Source organism: Thunnus thynnus, chromosome 8 (genome assembly GCF_963924715.1).
Source record: "Thunnus thynnus chromosome 8, fThuThy2.1, whole genome shotgun sequence".
Taxonomy (NCBI): domain Eukaryota; kingdom Metazoa; phylum Chordata; class Actinopteri; order Scombriformes; family Scombridae; genus Thunnus; species Thunnus thynnus.
This window is the reverse complement of record NC_089524.1, coordinates 26,216,650-26,243,471: the sequence shown is the minus strand read 5'-3', so window position 1 is coordinate 26,243,471 and position 26,822 is coordinate 26,216,650. Positions and strand designations below refer to the sequence as shown.

The 26,822-nt window shown below is 39.8% G+C and overlaps 4 protein-coding genes across 5 annotated transcripts in view; 3 read left to right on the top strand and 1 right to left on the bottom strand.

Moving 5' to 3' along the window:
- Nucleotides 1-1,958, bottom strand: part of LOC137188120 (capping protein, Arp2/3 and myosin-I linker protein 3-like) — a 31,527-nt gene extending 29,569 nt beyond the window's left edge. Inside the window, exons 1-2 of one of the 2 annotated variants that reach the window (XM_067597545.1) lie at nt 1,868-1,958; nt 696-881 (exon numbers count right to left, since the gene is read on the bottom strand). The gene's annotated coding sequence lies outside the window, so the exon portion shown is untranslated. Of the gene's footprint in view, nt 1-581; nt 650-695; nt 882-1,867 lie in introns of those variants that run through there. The other variant, XM_067597546.1, reaches the window with a different exon arrangement.
- Nucleotides 459-4,702, top strand: LOC137188122 (low affinity immunoglobulin gamma Fc region receptor III-B-like). Its single transcript, XM_067597549.1, has 6 exons — nt 459-831; nt 1,874-2,176; nt 2,352-2,624; nt 2,723-2,764; nt 3,740-3,824; nt 3,964-4,702. The coding sequence occupies exons 1-6, from the start codon at nt 459-461 to the stop codon at nt 4,124-4,126; spliced, it is 1,239 nt and encodes a 412-aa protein (XP_067453650.1). The 3' UTR covers nt 4,127-4,702.
- A 1,449-nt stretch (nt 4,703-6,151) lies between these two features.
- LOC137188123 (GTPase IMAP family member 8-like) lies at nt 6,152-14,443 on the top strand. Its single transcript, XM_067597550.1, has 4 exons — nt 6,152-8,855; nt 9,983-10,681; nt 11,623-12,660; nt 12,750-14,443. The coding sequence occupies exons 1-4, from the start codon at nt 8,021-8,023 to the stop codon at nt 12,956-12,958; spliced, it is 2,781 nt and encodes a 926-aa protein (XP_067453651.1). The 5' UTR covers nt 6,152-8,020; the 3' UTR covers nt 12,959-14,443.
- Nucleotides 14,444-15,501: 1,058 nt separating this feature from the next.
- Nucleotides 15,502-24,165, top strand: rabggta (Rab geranylgeranyltransferase subunit alpha). Its single transcript, XM_067597548.1, has 17 exons — nt 15,502-15,607; nt 15,952-15,991; nt 16,162-16,272; nt 16,982-17,106; nt 17,226-17,413; nt 17,572-17,829; nt 18,525-18,608; nt 18,741-18,823; nt 18,936-19,031; nt 20,178-20,283; nt 20,386-20,437; nt 20,523-20,611; nt 20,769-20,857; nt 20,964-21,080; nt 21,174-21,287; nt 21,456-21,543; nt 22,334-24,165. Exons 2-17 carry the CDS (start codon nt 15,989-15,991, stop codon nt 22,480-22,482), a joined length of 1,752 nt encoding a protein of 583 aa, XP_067453649.1. The 5' UTR covers nt 15,502-15,607; nt 15,952-15,988; the 3' UTR covers nt 22,483-24,165.
- Nucleotides 24,166-26,822: the final 2,657 nt, after the last annotated feature.

Genomic DNA, 26,822 nt, shown 5'->3' with positions numbered 1-26,822 from the left:
GTGGCAGTACTATGACTGTGTGTTATGTAAAGAATGTGACTTGGATGGTTCATGTGTTTTCATAGCAACATCTCAGCAGAACAAGGGACTGTGTTTTTGTCTTACAGAAACAAATTGTTGGATGTATTAAATCCGCCTGCACAGATTCATGTTATATATATGGTCTTGGTTATATAATCCAGAAGCTCCAAAATCAGCAGTGGACCATGACTGACTATTTGGCATGCTGCCATTAGGGAACAAACCATCTGAGCTGCCAGTGGTGCTCATGTTCATACACTTTACGTCTGATTGTTGACATAACATACCTACAATGCCATAGATGTGGCAGGAACAAGCTGTGGTATAACACGGACATGAAGGGATGAGTGTTTTGAATGTGTTTGGGTAAAATAATTTCCCTCTGTTTCAGGTGGGGCAGCATTTGTTCTCCAAGTTGCTACATCTAAAGGTAAGACATGCACACATACACACACTCTTCCAGGATATTTAGCAGAAGCATGACAAAAAAGAGTTTCTGTCTTCCTGCAGAGGTTTTGAAGGTCAGTGTGTCTGTGTGGCCATTGGGGTCAAACATCTACCTTGGCGAGTGCGTGTTGTTGCAGTGTGCTGTGGAGTCAAACTCCAGTTTTGTGTGGCGCTACCGCTGGTTCATGCACAAACCACACTCTGCTCAGACCCCGAACCCCAGGCACCTGGTCTCTGGTGACAGCTACTCCATCACCGCAGTAACGAGGGAGGACGCTAGCAGCTACTGGTGCCAAGCGGAGAGTCGGGGCAGCAACACCACCACAGTGCTCCTCAGCCAGCCGGCCAAGCTCAATGTGTCAGGTGAGCAGCAGCAGCAGATACAACCTCTGCAGGGTGGCATCAGGTTTCTCCTACATGCACATGACAACACACGAGGGTGGAGAGGTTACTTTGTGTAGTCCAGAACAAATGACTGAGTAACACATATGCAGCTACGGTTACATAAGATTGACCTCAAAATTTACAATTATGACAACCACTGACCTATTCTAGGTCACTGGTTAACTGTAACCCTCACTCAGAAGTGTGTAAAAATCATCTATGTGATTAAACTGAGTATTTATACATTTTAAGCAGTGCTTTTAATATCTAAATGCTGTGTTTAGCAACTGTAAGAATATATATTACTTATTCATTATTGACGTAATTTATTATTCATTGTTGCATTTAATTAGCATGATTGCTGTAATCCCCACAGCCAAAATTATCACAATATTTGCTGGTTAAGTATTGAGTCTAATATAAACAAACTATATCACACACATGTCTTTCTTTAACTTGGTTATTGTACAGCACACAAAAACACAAAAATGTGTTCTGGGTCAATCTAATAACTACTGTACCTTTAACAGTATATCATGCAGCTTATTCAGAAACGAGTCTAAATATAGATATCCTGGCTCATTTTAAAACAAAAGCATAACTACTAATTTAAAAAAAAATGATTTGCAGAGCATAAAAAAACAAGTTTATCCACAGGTCAAGCAGCACTGTACAGTACCTGATATCTCAGTATACAGTGTACAATCTCTGCTTTTTTAAACAGTGCTACTCAGTGCAATGTGTTCTTCATCTCTCACTACTGCATTCTGCTGCAATAAAGACAGTTACTGCAATAATATAAACATATATTGGTGTGATTATATGCAAATTTACACAAATATATAGCAGCATGTGACCTATTAGTCTGCAGCCAGACACAGAATATCCAGTGCATTTACAGTTATAAGATGGATGGGTAAAAATTAGATATGGAACTATTTGTCAATTGATGCGTCTCTAATTGTCTTCTTCTTACGTTCTTATCTTGTTCTCCCTCTCTACATCCATCTCTCACCTCCAGAGCTGCCCCCTCCCTCACTAACATTGACTCCCAGCACCCAACAGATCTTCAGAGGGGAGCGTTTCACTGTGCAGTGCCCCGTGTCTCAGACTAACTCCTCAGGCTGGATGCTGAAGCGGTTTCCTGAGGGCCATAGAGCGAGGACCGGAGACTTTAACACTGACCGGTGTTCACCACTAGGGGGGGCTGTTAGTGCAGACAAGTCTGACGCATGTGTCTTCACTGCTGACAGTGGAACCAGTGGATTGTACTGGTGTGAGGGTGCTGAGGGCCGCAGCAATGCAGTCAACATCACAGTAAGCTGTGAGTCTTGTGTAATCGTGGTGTTGAAGACACCGGAGAAACTAGGAGAGAAAATACAAAAGAAAGCAAAATATGGTCCAAACAGACAGTGAGGAATGTAATTGAAACAAATATAAGAACCGAGGAGTTATAGTGAAGCAGTTTGTCCGTTAATCATGTCTATCTTGTCTCACAGATGGCTCCATCATCTTGAAGTCTCCTGCCTTCCCCGTATCAGAGGGTGATAAAGTCGTCTTATACTGTCAGCACTGGACAGGCATCCACAGTAAAACAACCTTCTTCAGAAACGGTGCAGAAATTGTCACTAACAGTTCTGTCAGTTCAGACAGAGTAACAAAGATGACTATTGAGAATGTGACAAAGGCAGACGAAGGTTCCTACAAGTGTGTGTCCGAGGGCAGAAAGATGGAGAGCCCTGAGAGCTGGTTATCAGTAAGACGTGATCGAGGTCAGCTATCTGGCCTTCATTTAATGATAATAATGATAATTTTGTTCAGCATCAGTGAAAGTGGATCACTGAAAGATGTAACTTGTTCTGTCTCTTAGGCAACTCAACATCAACAGATGGGACAGCAGCATCCACTGAGGGTAAGCTTGTGATTTCATGTTGTTAATACATTCATTCACTTGTTTTGTATGGAGTACTCAATGATTACAAGTAAAGAGGAGAATAACACTTTCTAATAAGTCTAACTAGGTTACAGCGCATGCAGACCAATATCCCTTTATTAACAACGTATTAACTCTTAAGCTCTGGACTCAATTATCTTACAAGAAAGTGAGAAAGTCGGGTCATGGATCACTCGTTTTCTAATAAGTCTGGATGCACAATTAAAAGGTTGTTAATAAATGGATTTTGGTTCAGATTTTCTGCAGCTTTTTTAAAGAGGGAAATTAGATCAACTGTCCATTGGAGGGATTTTGATGAAAAGTTATTAAGAAAACTATTTTGATGGATATAAAAACCAAAGCATGCTTTATTAGAAAGTGACACCAAGGTCACTTGACCGACTTACATGTGACTTAATGTAATCCATTAAACCTTGTTTGGTAGTTTTGGGCTACATTTGCTAGGAATATTCTGTTTTTTTCAGACACTGATATGTAGCAACATTTAATGCACTGAATTGATTTCTACATGTGCAGGTTTTAATATGTGACACATGACACTACAGTCACTGACTACAGTTCATCTCACTGTCATGTCTAAAAAGCCCTTGATTTTCAGCCAAATGTAACTCGGTTTTAATACACGGGCCTTTTCACCGCAAAGCACTAAAATCACTTGGAATCAGTTACTGATTACTGAAATCTATCTTGTTCCTGTTGAGAAAAATCAGAGCAATTCATACATAGAAGTTTGTAGTTGATGAATACTCTGTTTGTGATATTTCTGTGGTGTAGTGCTGTCATTTAATATAAAACAGTCTTTAAAAAGTCTTGCCTAAACAAAAAAGAGGTCAAATATAATTGTGCTAAATCTGTCTGTAACCTCCTCTTGTGTTACAACCCTGTTTCTGAATCTGACACATCTAAACAAAAATGACTTGTTCTTTCCATCAGGCTCCTGGAAATGGATCATAGTTTCATGTGGGATTGTGCTTCTGTTCCTCACACTTCTAGCTGTTTGGCTAGTTTGTCGCTACAGGTCAGTTGCAGAATCTATAAAATCTTAAGCTTACTTCTCACTTTTTGAACGTATGCATGTCTGCAAATATCCTGGCATGGATCACAAGCCAAGCAGATTGTTGGGCTAATGGTTCACTGATGATTGTATTTGTGTGAAGGTACCAGATGCTTTGCACCCGTAGTTGTTGGCCAGTTTCCAAAGAGGATCTCCCAGCAATGGAGCTTCCTGCGACCAAGCAGGATGTGACAGAAGTGCAGTGGGACTTGTCCTGGATGGAGATGTCCAATCTGCTAGATAGGCAGTTATATCCTGGCACATAAAGAGTCCTTCTCACCTGAGAAAATACTAAATGGAGTGAAGCCTGTGAGTTAATTCAGGCAGATAATTTAAGTGTACTGCCTCTAACATGACGTACTCCACTCATTGCATCAACCTTTGCTTATTCCTGCTGCTGCACTGCTCACCAGAAAACTCTTGTAATTGCTGCAATCGCTTGCTTTTATAATCCTCAACTCAGCCTGAGCATCAACCTGTAGGCTATGTTTCTACCTTCCTCAGTTATTATCGTCACTCCCCAATCTTTGCTGTGCTGAACTTAGGGGGTGTCCTTATGGGGAGTGATGAGGTCTGTGTACATTCTGCAAGCAGATAGTCATCTATTCCACTTGAGTTGGCTGATTGAAAGACTAGTTTATAATTTTACAATTCACTGGATGCTAATTTAGGATCTGGATTTAAATTATGCCATTTCTTGCAGAGACCCAAACTCATTATACTGTATGTCTGTCAGGATAATTATGATGACATGATGCACTGTATGACTCATCTTTGAATATAATGTATTGTCTTAATTTAAATGAAGTGCATTACTGTAAAATAAATACATATGCATACCACATGCAGTATATCTTTTGTTTCCATTAAAGGTACAGTTTGTAGAATTTAGTGGCATCTAGAGGTGAGGTTACAGATTGCAACCAACTGAAAACCCCTCCCCCTCCCATTCCAAGCGTGTAGGAGAACCTATGGTAGCAGCGAAACTTGCGAAAAACGCCAAAGGCCCACTCGAGAACCAGTGTTTGGTTTGTCTATTCCGGGCTACTGTAGAAACATGGCAGCCCCCATGGAAGAGGACCCACTCATTCTAGGCTCATTCTAAGGTAACAAAAACACAACGATTCTTATTTTCAGATGATTATACACTAATTAAAACACTAATGAATATTATATTCCATTTAAACCAAGTCCATTCCACTAGATCCCACTAAATTCAACACTCTGGACCTTTAAGTTCATTCCTAAGTGCTTCCATGTAGTTTTTTTCTCATTTTATTGCCTTGAAGGCTGAAAAGGAACCTGATTAGAATGACTTATTTTCTCCCTTTTTTCATTATGGTGAGCAGCAAATTTAAGATAAAAACAAATCTACTAATTTCTGATCATGTTCTAAATCTTGGCTGTCAGTGGGAGCACTTCTTTATCTATGAGGACTTCACTGGAGGGACTCTTACAATAAGTAGTATAAGTCAGTGTGCAGAGACAAGTATGTTCAACAAAGAACATATAATGATCTAGCGCCATCTAAATTATGCATGCAGACACAGTCAGTCTGCCAAAATTGTGTAGGAAAATGCCTTTCAGGTTTAAAGAGAATTATTGGTCTCCCAAAGATATGCTTTGGCATAGAGAGGTGACAGAGCTTTGGTCAGGACAGAGATTAAAGTGAATACAGCAGTCCTTCAGTATAACAAGACATGCCGAAAGAAAACCTGCTGCCCTCCGCAATAACATCACTAAAGGGACCCAGACAGAGTTCAGTCTTATAAAAAATGCATTTACTTAAGGAAATGTGAGTAGTGTTGACATGGGAGCTGGAACCTTCCTGCAAGAAATACAGAAGCAAAGGTTTCTTCTACTGTACTTGCTTTCAGCTTAGAACTTTGTCTTTAATGCTATTATGATTTTTTCTCAGCCCTGCATAAACGAACAAACAAGAAAGGTTTTCAAATAATGATATCCTCTGCAGACTTTAGTTATTAACTGTAGTTGATGGGTTATTTTCTTCAGCATACAAAGTTCACATGTTCAATCAAGCTCTCAGTTCTTCAACAATGTGAGTAAACCAGTTAGACCACTGACATACCTTTCCATGGTTGCTTTGTTGACTCACTGCATAAAGTCGAAACTGTTCAGTAAGGATGGTCAAGTAAAATGTTCCTGAGTTCCTGTTTTTCTTAAAATATGTTTACCTGAGGACAGAATTCATCCACACTGACTGCAGACCCCTCAGGAGGTTTGTTCAGTTGGTACTTGGCTTCAAAAAGAGAGGACTGGAAAAATGGAAAACAATCTTGGTGAGTTAATCAAGCAGTAAAGTTGAAGATAAATTGGTTGCTGCATAGTTTAAAGTGCTTTGAGCTGCAACAATGTAAACCTTAAGTGTCCTATTTAAAAAAATGGAAGATGTATTGTATACATTTAGATTTTCTAACATATATTGTTTATAATGTTCATATTATGTATTGCTCCGTGCAACATGCAGATCTGTTTTGGGATAAAATCAGCTTGTTGCAGCAATAGTCAACGACATGTAGACATTCACTTTACCTTTCATTGTCATTTCTCATGTAAGTCACATGTAAGTCGGTCAAATAATCATTTTTAATGATATCTAGCAGTCTCTGTATCCACTTTCAGAACAACAGCCCAACAGAATGTACACGACTGTGTGGTCAAATTTGACAACAACAGCATCATAAAATTTGCAGATGACACCACAGTGATTGGTCTAACGAGAGACAGTGATTAGAGGGATATAGGAGGGAAGTGGAAGATCTAACCACATGGTGCCATTGTAACAAATCTCTAAATGTCAATTAAACAAAACCACCCTGCTCATGTTCTGTGCTCACTCCTTCCGTCTAAAATTTTTTTACTGGAGCATCAAATCACACAAACCACCTGGTGGTCAGTAGCTTCTTTCCACAGGCAGTCAGGTTGCTGAACAGCTGACGCAACCATATGCACTTCACATTGTTGTTATTGTATTCTGTATATTGTGTTTAAAAGGTATACATAAGAATGCACTGTGTACATAGTCTATGCAGGTCTGTAGTGGGTTTTTTTTTTTGTTGTTTTGGGATAATGTGTCTTTTGTGTTAAGGCGGAGAGAGCCAGAGCACAAGTATTTTATTATATTTTTGATATACATGACAATAAAAATTAATTTGAACTCATAATCTGTAGATCAATGCCAAATAAAGCGAGCTAGACCTGATTCTTGTTTACCAGTAAATACATCAGGAACATGTGATTCCCATCAGGTTATCAAGATAATCACCTTCCTTAAAGGTAAACTCCACCCCAACGGTTTCCTGTAACCATGAGAGATGAGAAAAACAGAAACACCTCTATGTTGCTTTGCAAGCCAATACAAAAGTCTTGCATATTTGCTACTTCAAATTTATAATTTTTATTTGTTGTTGACACTGCAAATTTTACTCTATGGTAACTTCTGAAGCTGTAATTTGTGGTGTAGATGAGTTTAAGAATATTTTGGCTCCTCTGTATATTTAAATGAGGTGGACAAAATATTCTGAACTCCTATGAACTTCTTTCATTATAATGTCCTGTAGTTCAATATAATAATATGTAATACTACCACAAAATACAGCCTCTAAACATAGAACCAAATCAAGTTTGAAGAAAGAAAGATACCACAAAAAAAGAAGAATACAAGCCCATTTTCTTTAGTCAACCATTGTTTTGTTTGAGTTGCATCTTTTTATCACAAATCACCCAGCACAAGTGACAGAGGGAGGTGATGTGTCATTCTCAGCTGATATCTTTTTTCCCTTTAGCTTCTTTTCATTTTGCCTTTAAATGATTTGTTTTGGTTCAGGGTCATTCTAAAAATGTTTCACTGTTTTCGGTTTTGTTTCACGTTACTGTTATTCTTCACACTCCGTCTCTCAAATGAAAGGCATTAATAAAGATAAAAATATCTCTGCCACATAATCCCCGAGGGTCAGCACAAGTTTGCCAAAGCATCCCTCTTCTGTCAGTCATCTAAAGCGGCAGAGGCATCTGGTGTGATAACCTTGTCACTCCAGTTCTGGTGATTCTCTCACTTGAACTGACAGATTATATTCTCCTCCTCAGTTTGAGAAAATTTACTGACCTCCTTTTATGTAAGTTTCTATGATCACTGCAAGATGCATTATCATCAAGCCAAAGACTCTGTTTCACAAAGTTGTATAAAACATGACATTTTGTCTTCATTTCTGGTATTTGGTCCAAATATTAACTGCCATTTTGTCCTTTGTCTTTTAGGGGAGAAAGAGGGCATCACCCTGGCTGAGATCAGGCTCGTCCTGATTGGTGGGAGATGGGCTGGCAAAAGCTCGTCTGGCAACACAATACTTAGAAAGGAAAGGTTTGAGTGTGGCCGAACACGAACAACTCAGTGTGAAGGGAGACATGAGGTGGTCGAGGGGAGGAAGCTCACTGTGGTTGATGTTCCGGGATGGAGCAGCTCCCTCTCCCTCACAGAGATACCAGAGGGGGAGAAACAAAGATTCAAACTCAGCGCCTCAAAGTGTCCGCCTGGACCAAACGCTTTCCTCCTTGTTATTCCCATTGACTGTGCTTTCTCTGTGGAGCAGAGGAGGACTGTTGAGGAGCACATGAAGCTGCTGGGGCAGCGAGTTTGGAGATACACCATGGTGCTGTTCACCTGTGGGGATTTCCTTGGGGAGAAAACGATAGTGCAGCACATCGAGAGCGAGGGAGACGCACTGAAGTGGTTAATCGAAAGGTGCAACAACAGGTACCACGTGTTTAATAACAAGAAGAGTAACTCATCTCAGGTCACACAGCTGCTGGAGAAGATAGATGAGATGGTGTGGAACAACAACGGCGGTTACTACGAGTTGGATGAACAGACTTTTTATATCATTAAAGAGAAGCAGCGAGAGGTGGCTGAAAAGGCAGAAAAGAGACGGAGGAAGGCCGAGGAGCAAAGACAGAAAGTGAAAGCACTCATTCCAGGTAAATGTGACAGTGGGTGAACTCAAACAAACACTTCCTGTAGTATATGTTCTCACATAATTGTTTACAGCTTAAAGGAATACTTTGACAATTTGGGAAATATCCGTATTTGCTTTCTTAGTGAAAGTTAGATGAGAAGATCGATACAACACACTTTATTACTACTGTCTGACGGTAACAAAATCCTCCTACCAGCACCTCTGAAGCGCATTAATTAACATGTTACATCTCATTTTTTAAAATCTGTACAAAACACAAAGTGTAAAAACAACAATTCGCCATTTTACAGGACCAGTAACTTCCTGGAGTCTCTACTGGTTATCTGGCAACTGGTACTGGTCGAGAAATAGTCCAGCACATAACTCCTTTTATGGATTAAAGAAAGACACATGTCACGTTAGTAAGCTTTACAGGTGCTGGTGGGAGGATTTCGTTACCTCTGGAAAGAACCTGGCTCACTACCTCCCCATGTTTCAAGTCTTCCTGCTAAACTAAGCATGACAGTGATCTTATCATCTGATTCGGGACATGAAAGCAAATAAGCTGAGTTTCCAAAAATATCAAACTATTCATTTAAGCATTTCATACTGTATGTGGAGGACCTGGGCAAATCTTATAGATAGCAACTAAGAATTTATTAAGGGACAAACAATTGGAAAATATAGAAATGAAAGATTAATAAAAGAGTTTGCAAATGAAGAAATTAATCCATAAAAAAGTAAATCAGTTTATAAAAGTAATTGATATTCAATAGGAGAGTAAAAATGAGTCTAGCCACCATTGACAAATAATCAAAGGGGTGAGTATAATCTATGAATACATTAATTAAAATAGATTAATTAAGATATCTTTTTTTAATCTATTTTGACAATTCAATTTAACTTGATGTGATACAATAACTGACTGAAGTTATAAAAGGGCAATTAAGAGGACTTCAATTTGTTCCCAATTTACTTTTCCATTTGTTAATTTGATTATTATTTATTTATTTACATGTTTTCATTGTCCAATTAAATATGATTTAATTAGTCGCTTTACCATTAGTAAGGCTCCCTGTATTCATCGGTAGTTTGCATGAGTTATTGTAAGGTCTATGATTAATCAAGCTTTGTTTTGTCTGATAACAGAAGAAATGAAGTCCATCCCAAAACTCCAGGTGATTCTCTTGGGAAGTCGAAGTGTTGGGAAAACCTCCATAGGGAACGCCATTGTAGGAATCAAAGAGCAAGAGGATGGAAGAAGAACAGCACACTCGGTGGCCCGGAGAGGTGTTGTGGGTAAAACTGAAATAACTCTTGTTGACACACCAGGTTGGTGGAAAGGCTTCCCAGTGTTTGACACTCCAGAAATGATCAAAGAGGAAGTAATGCGCAGCATGTTCCTGTGCCCCCCTGGGCCCCACGTCTTCCTGTTGGTGATAGACGCAGATGCATCCTTCAATGCCAAACACTTAGATGCAGTGACAACACACATGAATCTTCTCGGAGAAGGAGTGTGGAGACACACCACTGTAGTTTTCACCAGAGGGGACTGGCTGGGATCAAACACCATAGAGGAGTACATTGAGGGCGAGGGAGAAGCCTTACAGTCTCTGTTGGATCAATGTGGTAACAGGTATCATGTCATTGATAACAAGAATGCAGATGATGGTACTCAGATCACAGAGCTGGTAGAGAAAATCACCGGTACTGTAGCTGAAAATGGTTGGGAGCACTTTGTTCCAGATGAGCAGATCCTTTTGACCATTGTGGAGAGAAGAAAAAGAGTGGAAGAAGGAGCAAGACTGAGGCAAAGTCAAGTTAAGGCCAAAAGAAAAACCCTCAGAGGTATGGTCCAGAGTCATCTAGCATTAGTGTCTCAAGTAAATTAGCCTGGCACTGTCACACTACTCTCCACACTAGCAGCTACCACATAATTACAGAAATACAACACAATACAACAGCCCTGCAATAAATACCAATATGGTGAAGCTCATAATGTTCAGCTTTTGTTGAGACTGTCAGAGGTGATCGATGGACATTTCTAAGGCCATGTTGTGAAGGGTTATTAAGTAATTACCCCATGTCAGTGTTAAATTGGTGTTGATGACAGTCTACTTGTGACCACTGATCCCCTTTGTTAAATTTATTAGTATTAGCTCAACTGAAAACATGGCAATATTAACAATATTTGACAATATTTTAGCAGATTTTAGCTAATCACAGATCTATCAGTATTTATATATGCTGATATATTGTTATTGGATTTATCAAATTCAAATATTTATATCTGTATCGGCCTCAAAAATTCAGTATGGGTCCTTTTTGATACTATTTATAGCTGGAATATTATCAGTAACATTCAATTAATTTGTAAGCTACTTCATCAAAACAACATGATGCGTTGAATCCTCTCAGTTTGTTTGGGTGTGGTGCAAGCAGATGTACAAGTTGCTCTGTGGTTGGATTTCTGACAGAGCAGCCTCTCAAAGTGTGTTTGTTGCCCACAGCATGTGATACAAAGTACCTCTTTTAGTAAAACTTGCTGTTATCACATGTTCAGGACTGAAATGTTGACACAAGTGACTCACTTGTGTCAGCTGCTTTTGATATTCTAAACTGTAGGTTTATTACTGAACAAATACCATAAACTATAACTTGAATCAATCATTATAAAGTTTATCAAATTGTTATTTACTGCAGGGCTACTGGGCTTGGATAACAGTTTGAAATCGAATGCTTATTATTTTCTGTGTTTCACCTTGTAATGACAGCTGTTTTCTTCTCAGGTTCCAGAAATAAGTTACAAGAGCTGAGGATTGTGATGCTTGGTCAAAAGACGTTTGGAAAGAGTGCAACAGGTAATAACCTCCTGCGCAAAGAAGTGTTCGCTACCTGTCAGAGTGAGCAGTGTCAGATAGGAGAGGCGGACGTTGCTGGCAGACTGATCACAGTGATCGACACCCCGGGCTGGTGGAAGGAGCCGTCCCGCTGCACTGAAGAGATTGACAAAGAAATTGTCAGAGGTTTGACGCTGAGCCCGTTAGGGGTTCACGTTGTTCTGCTGGTTGTTCCCTTGGACATGACATTCAGAGAAGTTCAGCAGGTTGCCCTGGAGGAACACATGAACCTCTTTGATGCTGGTGTATGGAAACATGCCATGGTTCTGTTCACATGCGGAGACAAACTGGCAGATAAATCCATAGAGGAGCACATTGAGAGGGAGCACACTGCTCTCCAGTGGTTGGTGGACAAGTGTGAGAACAGATACCATGTCCTGAACAATATGAGGAAAACAGATATGAGTGAGGTTACCGAGCTGTTTGAGAAGATAGAGGAAATGGTGTCAGGGAACAGCGGCCGGCTCTTCTGCCCTGACATGAATGACATCCACCTGAGGATTGAAGAGAAGATCAGGAGGCGGCAGCTCAAACATGTATTGAAGCAACGACTGGAGCAGGAGTACAGGAGGAGAGAGCTGGAGCTGATGATGGGCTTCAAGGAAAAACTCCTCGAGCTGCAAGCTGACATCAGGGGAATACAAGTGACAAGTACCAAACCAAAGTCACTGAGTGAGTATTACGCTGTGATGGGGATGAAACTTTTGCTGTTTTCATTGCATAAATATTCTATTGTTTTAATCCTTTGTCTTGATTATCCTTTGCTAGTTGGTGACATGGCCAAAATCAAAGCAAAGGGAATTGGTCAAAGGAAGAAGGAGGAAAACATAGATGCAAAATTGACTCAGGAAATTGAAAAGCTGGATAAGGAAATTATGAAATCCACAGTCCTTCTTCGGAGCAGCATGGACATCTTGCTCCCTAGCTGTAAATAAAAAATGATATTATATTCTCTAGCATTCATAATAGTACTTAGCATAACGTCACAGTCAATTTGTGTTTTGTTTAATTCACAGTTAGCGGAGACAGTAAAGCACCATCCATCGCTGAGTCTTCAACCAGGAAAATGTCAACCAGTAACTTTGATAGAGTTCTGGGTTGGCTGTCCACACTTCAGATCGGCACAAATGTAGAGAACCAGCTGACCATCAACTCCTCAGGATACAGATCTGTGCTACCAAACGATGAGTTTGACTGCGACGGGGAAGCTGATATTGCTGAATGAATCATCTCAACAGAAGTGTATGTAATAAAAATGCATTGTAGCAGGGCAGAATTTGCACTCAGGGTAGGCCTAAATTAAACATAATGGAAGAATCAATATCATGAAATCATAATATGAGGGGGCAGTAAAGTTGGAGAACAGAGCTTATGAATGTAAGGCTGAGTCAGTTTGATCTCTGGACCTGGAGGATAAATCTTGGTGCGGAAGTGAAAGAGTATTGATTATGAACATTTGTACAATGTATTGGAATCCAATACTGCTTTTATTAAGCTTATATTGTTTCATTAAGCTTATCAACTGTGTCAGGCAAGTCCTTCAGTCATGTTTTTAATGGAGGGTTTATAATATATATTGGTTTTGTGTTTTTAATCCCATGTTTGTTATTTGATGTGATTGCTTTATTTTATATGCCACAGATAGTGATGCAGGGTGAAGGGAAGACAGTCTGGAAGCAGCTCACTGGATTTGTATTCATGTGAGAGTAAAGTATTTCCCCACTGTGATGATAAAGTGTATCACATAATGTATTTTATTTTCCTTTTTCAAAAGGAAAGATTGAATCTTTGCAATTCAACCTTTGGAGTTTTCCACAAAGAATAAACTCCACCTCACTAAACTAGTAAAAGGTCACATGAGGTGTGGAGTCAGGCTCAGTGATACAAAAACTACAACTTCTTTGCTTTTTGAAATTAAAATATCAGTTGAGTATGTCATGGGACTTTATTAGATGGAGCCAGGCCCTGCTTCTTCTACTTCTGTACTTCTGTTTCTACTTCTGTTATAGCACTAAAAACTAATGTATTTATTATTAATTATGAAAATAATGTATGACTTGTCGATTGTAAATGGTTCAACAATTAAAAAAATATTTCATCTTAATTAATAAAAGTACAATGTTTTTTATTTTATTTTAAAAGCTTTTGGAGCCTGGATACTGCATTTGTCTGTTTTGTCTTCAGCTTAAATGTATTTTTCATATGGCAACTGACTTTATACCCAGATGTCCCTCTTTTTGTTACTATATTTCTATCGCAGCTCAACAGGGAAACACTGTCTGAGGAAACACAAAGAGGGAATTTGACTGTTAATGTGGCAGATATCCACTTCATATGACTAACTCAGACTACTGAAGCCTCATATAAGCTTCAGATCAACTTTTAATTGCATTTTTGCACAAAAGGACTGTGTGGACACACTGTGGATTTTGGTCCCCATCACTTACACTGAAGGGGATCTTTTAATAGCCAGTATGTACAGGAGGAATGATTACAATGAGGAAAACCTCTTTCAGTGTTCATATAGGCACCTGACTGTTGTTTTGTTGTATTCAACAAAAGAGACATGTAGACACCTCTGAAAGCTCATGTTGATGTCAGATGTATTCCTCTTACAAATCAATACATAAATCTGTTTCCAAGCACAGATTTATAAAGAATATAATTTGGTTGCAAAGGGAGATGTAATGCTTATTTTACTTCTTGGGGGTGCAATACAATGTACCCAGAGGCTTGTTCGCAAAAAACTTACATTTAAAAAATACAAAGCAGGGTTGTTTTCCACATACGATGCCTCGATCATCCACAGGTCCCTGCTGTGAACAGTTTCCATGACCTTTCTATCTACTTTCTAACTTTCTATCCACTCTGCAGGCTTAAGGAACAAACTTTACATACTCCTGTCATTATGAACAAAGATGTGCTGCTGAGATTTGAATTTTTTTCTTCACTTTTTGGTGTTTTTGCACAAGACCTGAGTGGTACTGCAATTTTGTGGGCATTATTTGAGAGTTCAAAAAAGTTGGACGTCTATATATTGGTCGATGTTTGTTTGTTTTACATAGACACATGACATAAAAAACCTTTTGATAAATATTCTTTCGATTTGTTTCTTCAGCATTTGTCGTCACCGGTGGAAAAACAATGTAACTGTTTTGAAACTACCTTCAAAATACACTTGGCTTTCTGTACTGCATTTTTTTTTTTAATTTATCAATCCAAAATACATGCCGATATATTTGTGATAAGTTAATATCGGCCCAGCAAATTTATCCGTTAAGTTCTAGTGTGAACACACAAACATATAGGCTGCACTATATTATACATACATTTTGTTTCTGTAGGTTTACAGAACATTTTGCAAACCAAGACCAAACCATTTTGCCAAGATTAAACTATTTGAGCAAACTGTACATGATTTAATTAATAAATAATAAGCATTTATGTGCACTATATCTCTGAAATTCACAGTAAATTGTTCTGTGTATCAAAATAAATCTTCAACTTCGACAAACTTCTTCTTTAAATTTTACTCTTACCGAGGTTCCTAAGCGGATGTGTGTCCCTGTCTTGTAATTTCCAGCCTCTCCGAGCTTTTCGTGGACTTCAAGCAGTATTTAACACCTCCACCACGAACCGCTTTTAAAAATAAATGTTCATTTAACTCCAAACTCTGGTGAGTTTAATGTTTCTGCGCTGCTGTTTGCTGTTTTCTCCACTAGAGACCCACAAACGGCCACAAACCGTTGTTCTCTCTGACGTCATTTTCATAAGACGGAAGTAACAAAAATTGTAGTCGTTAGAAATCTTGATGGTGACATGACAAATCAAACAGCATACTGAAAAACATAAAAGAAGCCAACTAACCAAACAGGTATGTATTTCAGGGGATACGTAATGCAATGTTAGTGCTTCTCTGTAATGTAAACATATGTCGCATCGGAGGTGACTGTTATGTGCTGGTTTGAATGGACTGAATGAGCCCAGTGTTGTTTACTGACAACGGAGCTAATTAGCGAGCTAACTTCAGACTGTGATGTGTTCGATATTTTAACTTAAATGAGGGCTGAATACGTAAACACTGGTAATTAGCTACCGTCAGGGCTCATAATATTGAATTGTCATAACTTTTTGTGCCAGTCTGACAGCTCTCTATGTCATAAACACGTTACGCAGGCCTAACACTGAATAACACCCTTCATGTGCTATTATATGCAGGTTTATTTTGGGAAAGTCTCCTTCACAAACATAAAGGATGGTAAGAGATTCATCATGTAATCATTTTCTATTGAAATGTAGCCTAATTCACTGCATTCATACAGATGCAGATACATATTGTGCATGGAATAATCAATTATTTACAATAATCTACTAACAGCAAAGTGAAGTGTACTTACTGTACTAACCCTTCTTTTCGCCCTTTCACAGCACGGCAGAGTAAAGATTAAAACCACCGCCCAGCAGGAGGAAGAGAAAAGAAAGGAGCGGGAGAAGAAACTGAAGATATATGTGGCTGCACGGGATGCCTGTTTTGCTAAGGTCCTTTAGACAAACACATTTCACCATACACTTTAAAGGATCTGGCTGATAATGTACTGTGTTCCTCTTGTTGTCAATAAATCCCATAAAAATACCAAAACCAATTATGACTTTATCCTACTAAGTATTGTCTATGTATTGTCTGTGCCAACTACTCCAAAAATACATCACTGTTACACAGGGTGTTCCTTCATTACCATGAACATGGGCACTGTGATTTATTTATATTCAATTCCACATACACCATTCTGATACTGCAAATACTCACTAGCACTACCAAATCTTCAGCTGAAAATAGTCCCCAACAAAGGGATTTTGGAAATGGAACATTTCCTCCTGTTTGAGTAATGATGTCCAGCAGTTTTAGGGAATTATTTTTTAAATTAAATCCACACACCTTTGACCTATTTTTAAAGATGTATGTCTTCAGCAGGAACAAATGGGCTCGGGGCTGAAAGTATTAAGACACAGACTAGAAGAATATAGAATAACACCAGCATTATTCTTTAAATGGCAGTCTCTAAGCTGTATGACAGCTAAAGTACAGTATTTAACTGAAATGTTGGTACTTAATGAATAGTTTAACTGACCAGTGCTTATTTAACAGTTTCAGATTTGTTAGCTACTTAATTTCACTCATGTCCTTCTTGTATGCCTGTCTGCTGCTCTGTGCATTTGTGTCACACTCCTGCTTTGTCCTGTTTGACAGAGGAAGCAGGGTATTTGGGATGATGAGGCCCTCCAGTTGACCCAGCAGTTGCTATCGTCCAATCCTGACTTTGCAACCCTCTGGAACTACAGAAGAGAGATCCTAATGCACCTGGAGACCGTGAAGTTAGATAATTACCAATTATTTTGTCATGTGTAGATTCATAACACAACAGTTTTTGAATGGTAAATTATCTTAGATATGACAGGGGAATAACATTTCTGTTTCTCGATATCCGCTTCAGAGACCAAGACGAAGTGCAAAAGATTTACGAGGCTGAGCTATCATTTCTGGAGTCTTGCCTGAAGATGAATCCCAAGTCCTACGGCAGCTGGCACCATCGAGGTTGGGTCTCAGCCCGCTTGCCTCGACCGGACTGGGCTCGAGAGCTGAGCCTGTGTGATCGCTGCCTCAGCCTGGACGACCGCAACTGTGAGTAATGGAGTAGAAAAAAGAAAATGCAAGAAAATGAAGGATGTTGAGACTTAAGAATTGTAGAGGATTTGGATAATTCTGTATTTTTTATACTTTGGCATGCCAACGCACCATTTCCATCCATATCTCACACCATATTCTCTTATCTCGACCAGTTCACTGCTGGGATTATCGCCGGATGGTAGTGAAGATGTCTGGCGTGCCCGTGGATCAGGAGTTGGGGTTTACTGATTGTCTTATTGGCTCCAATTTTTCCAACTACTCCAGCTGGCATTACCGTAGCACCCTACTGCCACTGCTCCACCCGGAGTCCCCTGAACCTCCCTCGCCTTGCCATAAGCCTCCCCAGTCCTCCCCTCCACCTTCTCCGCAAACCCACTCCCATCGCGTCTGTGAGGAGCAGCTACTGAAAGGTAAACTCAGTGACTCAGCCAGTGAATGGCGAGGTTGTCTAGTCAGCAATACACAAAAGCAACAGACAGGGGGCAGTCTGAGCCTTAACAAGTGCTGTAAAATGTGGCTTATTCCTGTGGGATTCCCCTGGGATAGGAGTCGATGTCACTATTCATCACATGACTGGGACGGTACAGGGAAAAAAAAGTCAATGGGAGCGGGCGGGACGGGAATCATATTAACAATAGGTCAGTTTTTATATATAAATTATATGCAGTTCTAATATGAATTAATAAATAAATAAAATAAATGCTATTTTCTTTATTTTGAACATAATGCTAGTTTTATTGTTGTCGTTTTCATTCTCTCCTGTCTGCGATGGTGGCTGGTTGTTGGTTGGTTGCAGCTATTTTTTCGGGAATCCTGTGGGTCATGGGATTCCTGCAGGATTCCTGTGGGATTCCTGCGGGAACAGGATGGGACAGGAGTCATTCTTCCGGGATTGGGAAGAGACAGGAATTTTATTTTACTCTGTCATGGGATCGGGAAGGGACAGAACTATTTTTATAGGAGTGGGATGGGACAGGAGTGAAAATCCACTCCTGTATCACCCTCTACTGTAAACTGTACTGTTGTGTTCTGCAAATGATATCTTTTGTGTAATTTGAAATCGTTTACATTTAACATTCAACTGTTTCTCTTGTTTTATTTCCAGAATATGAGCTTGTACAAAATGCTTTCTTCACCGACCCCAACGACCAGAGCGCTTGGTTCTACTATCGTTGGTTGCTAGGCAGAGGTATGTATATGTGTAGTGCTGTCTGTATGTTCAAATCTGTGTGAAAGTACATACATATTTTATGAGCATGCAAATATTTCATTTATTTTCATTTATTACACTAGTTTGCACAAACCTCTCTCTTTCTTACAGCGGAACGTGAAGAGATGATAAGCTGCGTGTACGTCAGTCGGGATGAGGAGAGAGTGGCTGTTGCCTTCTCTAGGCCTGTCAACGTGAGTATCTTCACTTGTCCTTATGAGAAAAAGCTTCCTTTTTCTTTATCTTATATTGTTATGGTGCACTGTGTTGACTCAGCAACCTTCCTTCTTGTGTCGCTTCTGACAGGCGCAGTCGGTTGGGTTGATGCTGGTGCTCGACGGTCAGCCCCAGAGAGTGGAGTGGAGGAGTGTCCATCCTCGCTTTAAACACAGCCCTGTCTGGGTATCCTTTTCTTTTATGACACAAAATTGCCACAGACAGTAATGTTGACTGTCACTGTGTGCTGCTGATTGAACACAATACTGGTTTAACATTTTGTTCTCATCATTCTTCACATACCACATGCTGATAAGACGTTATGGTGTGTGCATAAAGAGAAAGTGTGTCACCACCATAGACTGTAATCAGCCTACTGGAATGGAATGTTGTTACCTCCATCATAGAAGTGTACCATTTTTTTGTAGTTATGTCAGGACAGAGTGACACAAAGGACTAGGCTGGGAACCAGACAAATCTGCGAGCTCATGTTTTATTTGCTCTGGCAGATGCGTCTGGCCCCCCTCCCGTTCAGACAGGTTTCCAGCCGACCTGACCCGGGTCGGGCCAATAACAACCGTTAATCTAATATGGGGCGAGTTTGATCCGATGACTGTACAGAGGACTATAGAGGGTTACATCGCTCAGTGTTACATTGCTACATGTTTCGTTGCTCTGATTGGTTGTAGGTCTGTCCAATTGTGTCCAGAGGCATTTTGGTCTGCGCGCGTCGATAACTCCCCTCAGAAATTGAAAATGAACTGAGAGGCTCGATGCCAGACTAACAGAGGACACCGAGTTTAGTCAGTAAGACTGCTAAAATAAATGCATTTTATGAGGAATCCAGTTTCTCTGAAGTGTCCTTCAGTAAGACAGGGAACTCCCCTCAGCTCCAGGAGTGCTGCTGAGTATCTGACCTCACAGGCTGAGCCTCTAGCGGAGGGAACAAGCAAATCATGGTTTTGAGTGGTTTCATTCCAAAGATAGTTTATATTTAAAAATGATTGATATCTGGAATTCTCTAAACAATCCCAACTCAAGGTCCACTTATTAGCTTTTTCTGTAGCTTTCAACTTGCTAAAGGCTAGTTTTTCTAAAGGACTGTTTTTCATAGATTTACATTTTTTAGTCATACTGTCCACAGCTCTTACAGTTTGCTGTACTGGCACTTGAAATGAGTCATGGACTTGATATGCACATTCATGCTGTGTGCCTAGGTGGGTTTTGTAACTTTTGTTAAAGGTGGCCAGTTTAGTCTGGATTTGAACTCCTCCTTACTTGTGAAATAAATCATCCTCATTTCATTCTTTCTTAATCTTAACACTGGCTCAGATCTGTGACCTTCCTCCTGGAACGACCAGCGACATCACAAATGAGCACAATCTGACTGTGCACTGGACTGAAAAACACACTCATAGAGACTGTGCTCTGTATACAGGTGATACATGTTGTGTTTCTTTACATGCTGAGTTCTCTTGGGGTCTGAATGACACATCTTTATTTCCTCAAGCTTCAACTGTGGGTTTTTTCACTTCCACAGGTCGAAGCGAGAGTTGGTGTCGCGACTCTGCCACTGATCAGGAACTTTTCAGGTACGGTTTTGGCGGCATGTCGTAGTTTTTTTTTGTTATTGTTTTTTTTTAACGCATAAGAATGGATTGTGCTCTTTCTCTATAGGAGTGAACTCTCAGTAGAGAAGACCTCAGTGTTACAGTCTGAGCTACAATCATGTAACCAGCTACAAGAACTGGAGCCACTTAATAAGTGTAAGTGCATTAAAATTTACTACAACCACGTGTCCTCGAGTCTCACAGAGCTGAATAGTCGACTTCTTGTATTATAACACCTCAGAAAGAGGTTTGCTTTTGTTGCTGCTGCTGATGTTTTCATGCAGCCACTGAACCACTCTCATTGTCTTGACAGGGTGCTTACTGACCATTATCCTCCTGATGAGGGCGCTAGACCCCCTGGGATATGAAAAGGAGACACTTGCTCATTTCCAAACACTCAAGGTCACTACCAACTATTTACAGTCTGTGGCATTGACTATAAAATGTATTTGCACACAATATAGGCATATTTTTTTATCTTTGACTAAACACTCATTTTCTCCCTCAGGAAGTGGATTCCATGCGCGCTGCCTATTACAGTGACCTGTGCAGCAAGTTTATGATTGAAAACACTATTCTGAAAATGGAGTATGCTGAAGTACGCGTCTTCAGTATTTCTGACAAGGTTGGTTCAGAATAATGACACAAAATCCTATTTGGTCAATTGAAATCCAGTCTGCCAATCTGAGAAGTCATTTCTGCACTTCTTTTCTAACAGAACCTGACCACTTTATGCCACCTGGACCAGCTGCTATTGGTTACCCACATCAATCTGTCCTCCAATAAGCTGCAGCGGCTTCCTCCTCAGTTTGCCATGTTGCAGTGCCTGGAGGTGATAAAGTTGCTATTCAAATCCAATTATCTGTCCTATCTGGACAGTGATTCTCTTCTTATTTTGTGTGTGCCTCAGTTGGTAGATTACAGCAGGAATGATACAAAATGATTACCTTTTTTCTGCAGTGTGTTCCATTAAAAAAACAAAACTTCTATCTGCTTGCAGGTCTTGGAGGCTGATAACAACTGCATAGAAAACCTGGAAGGAGTGTATCACCTTCCCAAACTGGAGGAGGTCCTCTTGAAGAACAACAGTATCCTTAAATCAAATATTTATATTCATGATTTATATTCAACTTTGTTTGACAGAGAACATCCTGTTCTGGATCTGTGTTAATCCTCTCGCACCAGTGTCATAGGGTTCCATTTTGCTTTTATCTCTACACTCCTCTCACAGTGTACTAGTGACTCAAGAAATGTGTGAATCAGCTCTGAGTGCGCAGGGCTCAATGCTGCAAAACAACCCCGGTAAAGAGTGCGAGCAGCTGTCGATGTGTGAAAAATGTGATGTAAAAGACACACTATACACAAAGGGTGGTGTTTACAGAGTTTGGAAATTGCAGCAGTAACAAGCCTTTTCAGCTCAATGCATGAATAATTTGTTTTTACCTGAAACTTCATTTAGCGATTAAGTAAATAAAATCAGCGCTGCAATTTCACAGAGCAAACAGCATCATTAAGAAGGGAAGAGACACTTAACAACACATCATCACTGCAGACTGCTTCCCCTTCACGCTTCACTTTCCCTGATACACTTGAGAGGAATTAATGAGGTTTGCAGGTTATGACCCTGACGATATAGTCGAGGGGTTTTTCTATAATGAATGTTGAATTACAGTTGTAGTGTATGCATGTCTTTTGTTTGGCCTAAGTTTTATATTTAGAAAAATAAATTAATATCCCAGTGTAATATTTAACAAGTGGATCTTACTTTTGCACTAGTGTCAGGAGCATTGAATGTGTGTGGCATGTCGCCTTTCTTTTCATTCCTACTAATTTCACCACAGACCACGTGAAGGCTTTTTCATTAACCCAAATGCGCAGAAATATCTACACTGGCAGATCTTCAGCCGCTGGCCTCCTGCCCCAAGCTGAAACGCCTCGATCTCCGTGGCAACCCTGTCACTCAGACCGCCAACATCGAGTCGCAATTAGCCGAGCTGCTCCCCTCAGTCACAGACCTCCTGCTCTGATCAGATGGAGGGCAGAAATCTCTGCCACCATTGTCCCGTCATTCGGTTGTACCTCACACTCTTGGGCGTGTTTGTTTGTGAAAGAGCAATTGGGTGTTTTTCCAAGTGTCTTGTGACTCCGTTTGTTCCACTTGTTTGGGAGAATGTCAATCACACCGACCCCCGAGGGTCTGATGCATGATGCCTCACAGCATATGTCAGAGACCTCTCTAACACCCTCAACAAAAAATCCAGAATTATGTGTGTGTGACTGCGTAATAACCAATGTTGCATTTCATCTGTGTGCGTACGGATGTTTCATAATACAACACACTCAAATGCATGCTGAAACCCTGATAATGGAGAAAATTGACTGTATATGGATTGGCGTGCAGTAATGCTGGCTTATTGCTTCTATAAGCTTTAAAACGGTTGAATTTGAAGAAAAGCTTCTAACTGATGATCAGAGCATATTGCATAGTTTCCACACACATTTTTTTTAAAGGTTGTGTAAACATTTAATATATGACACAATACTGTTGCACAGTAAGTCACAGATCCAGTAATAAAACAGCACACATTGTGTCACTGCCTTCCAAGAACCGTCTTGTGTGTTTTTTCTATGGCGAAAGAATAATTAATTTTACATGTATAAGCTTTCCTGAATGTGCGTTAATCCCCAAGCCATCACAAGTCGGTTTCAGAGGTGTGCCAGGGCCACTAGGAGTGTGTCACCACGCTAGGCCTCTATTGACATCACTGTCTTTGTTCATTTGTTTGATTTTTTTTCATGGGATCAACTTCACAACCGTTGAAGATTGATGTCATGACATGTTAATTGGTGTGGTTCTGGGAGTGTCCAACCAAAACAAATTAAAACGACATTGAATTTGTAAAATGCCACATCTTTCAGTTCACAATACAAAGTAAAAAAAGTAATTTAATCATTAAATATAAACTCAGATTTAGGAAAACAAGCTGTTCTAGCCTAGAGACTTTACCTAGGTGTGGTAGTGCTGCGAGCTACATACTAACAGTAACGGTATGCTCACACAGCATTTGTTAACATTCTGATGTTTAGTATGTACAGTATAATGTTTATATGTGATTGCATGCTTACATTTGCTTATTAGCACTAGTCAAAGTGGTCACAGGTATTTGGTCATAAACCAAAGTATTGGTTGTAGCTCAGGAGGTCGAGCAGGTTATCTAGTAATCACACGGTTGGTGGTTTGATGCCCACCTCCTCTGTGTGTGAATAGCTGAAAGAGAGGTAAATTGCTATGTACATGCAGCCATTTTATTGGACAAATCAAAATTTGGAATTGAATGGATTATTACTGTTTGTACCAAATTTCATGACAGCCCATCCAAGTTGTTGAGACATTTCTGTCAAAACCACAGATGTGAACCTCAGTTGTAGTTAGTTGTAGATTGGATTAACAGTAAATTAATCTATTTTGAGTGTGTGTAAAACAACCGGTGTTGTAATAGGAACAAATTATTCTTTATGTTCAAAACCAAAGCTGAGTATAAATCACATGTTAATGAAGCTGGTTGTAGAGGCCAAACTTTTGGGAGTTATAGAAAAAAATGATCATGGCACAAACACATACAGAGAGCAGTAACTAAAATGGGAAACAGTTTGTTTGTAATTAAGTGATGTGTAAAATATCTGACACAATAAACTATCACCTGAATTACTGTTCAGTGGTTTGGTCCAGTATTTCATCAGGTAATAGAATGTTACAACTGGTCCAGAGTAAAGCTGTCAGGTTGGGGAAGCAGGAGTGGACCCAAACGCAGAGGCCGGAGTGCAGATTTGATGAAAAAAAATCTCCTTTAAGCGTGGATGGTCATGAACAGGCGAACAGAGCTGAACAGAACTAGTAGACGAAACAAAACGAATGATCCAACAAAGACTCAACTCAAAACCAGACCTTAAATACAGACTAAACTAATCAGGGAATGGGAAACAGGTGACGAGACACAAGGGCAGGCTGGGAGTGATTGGCTGAGGGAAACACAGGAAGCAGGGCTGGGCTAACGAGACTGATACAGGGCAGGTGTGGGGAAGACAGGGCAGAGCAGGGCTAACGAGGGTGAAGCAGGGCAGGTGAAGAGGAGTACATGAACACACAAGGGAAACAGTAACAAAACCATAACCCAGAAAGCACAATCCACTATATACAACCCACACCAACCTGTCCAAGAACCATCGTGAACCTAAATTAAAGTATACAACACACCAGGCTAAACAACAAAAGGCAGTCCAAACCCACCACCCAAATATAACAAGACCCATATGACCGGAAGGACTAAACAGAACTGCAAAGCAGCCTAAAGCCAGGGTTTTCAATGTCACGAAGGTGTCTCTATTTTAACCTGGCTACGTAATTAATAAATTAATGAATTAGTTTTTTAATGAATGAATTTGCATCAGCAATTTTCTGCCAGCATTCCTCTCTCGCCTTATTTGCAGCAACAGCGTTGCTTTTTGCTCTGTAAATGTAATGTATCTATATTATTCATAGCTCTCCGTTATAATGATCTGTTCCTCCTGACTGAAGTTAGCGGCCCACGATCTGTCCATTGTGTGCGGAAAAAGAGTCAAATGATGCGCCAAACGCCCCCCTTTATGGGGACGCGCACATAGCCTGAAGCAGAAAGCCTGGGTTAACAAAGAAAGTTCATAATCACCGTCGTGATACCACTTATCTCTGATCGTGAGTTTAGGGTTTGTTGAGCCAGCTTACACAAAGAAAGCCTGGGTATGTTGAACTTGCTTCATAGTACACCCCTCAGGAGACCCCAAAGAACACACAAATCCCGGCAGGGTGTGACAAAAGCAGCACATGTAGCTCTTTCTTGTGGGTTGAGAACAAATGTCACTAAACTGCATGAATGTCTCTTGGTTTGAAGTGAAAAATACACTGTATTCATGATGGTTTTCATTAGGAATGTCATTACAACAAAGACTGTTGATTTTTTACAAAAAAACTATAGTACAGACACACACACAATTATTTAAAAAAAGGCATGCTGCTGGGGGTTGTTTTACTTTACCAAAATAAAAAACCACATCAGTTCAACATACAGTAGTAAACAGAGCAATGCAAGAATAGGATTCACTCCCAAATCATATTACAGTTCTTTCTTTCTTTATGTACAAACTGTTTTTTTCTCTCCATTGGTTTATGTTGGTAAATACATGGAAATTATTTAACTGTATTCCACGTTCTTTATCAGTTGCATATTTTTACAATACATTTACTTTTTCACTCAGTTTCAATTTATTTTACTAAGGTACATTGAGGAATTAAAAATGTTGAAAATGTATACATGTGTCTTTATTTTGTGTTCATCATGTAAACAGGTTGTTCTGGGGGAAAACCATAAGCGCCAATATTCATTGCAGTAACAGTTTTTTACAGTAGTGTTTTGAATGGATCTCACCAGTGTGTAATGGCTGTTTTATAGTGTGTGTGTGTATTTGATGGTTTTTGTATAATGTCTGAGGGCAAAGTTTGGTTTAGATGTGAGATTACATGGTTTTGACTGGGGAGTTTGTTTTTGACATGGAAGTTTGAAGTTTGTGAGGCTGAGTGTGCAGTTAAACATTTGTGTTTAGACCTTTGGGAAATGGAGCATAATTTCAAGAAATGTGTCTTAGCAATCCCTACGGAGACTATTATGCAATAGAATTAGGTTGCTTTTGTTTGGGGTTAACCTGTAACACAGTTAAGAAACTCAGTGAAAAACCGACCCAACCAGTCCGTGTGGATAACTCAGATGATTCAATCATCCAGCGCATGCAATATCTATCAAATTATTAAACAAAAGTAGACAGCCACGTTCTCTTCCAGTGAGCCAGACCTTTCTAAGAGCAAGGTGTGGACCTCCCACACAGAGGGTGAGCCACCTGTCATTAAATTCCACCACAAAGTGACGCTGAATGATGGGCTCATTCCACGCAAGACATTTTGACATGTCACAGTAAGAAAAGTAAAGGTGGGAATAAATCAAATTAATGATGGCTTCCACAATTTCATCATGCTGCTTGAGTTTCCTAGTTCCTGCTGGTTCATTGTCAAACTGTCATGACTTACTGGGACACTTGCATAGAACAGTCAAAATGTCTGCTGTGAAAAAGGTCTATTATTTTTTTCTTTATAGGAATTTACTAGCAGTCTTTTCCCCACTTGTACTGTATATTGTATTTTTAAACTTTCTCTACCTGTCAAAAGAAAGCAAAAAACAGCAACAAAAAAATAGAAGAGAAAGTAACCTAGACCAACCAGATATACTGATCCTGTTGCCTTGTGAGAGTTACTTTGTGATCTTTTATAAATGAACGTAGG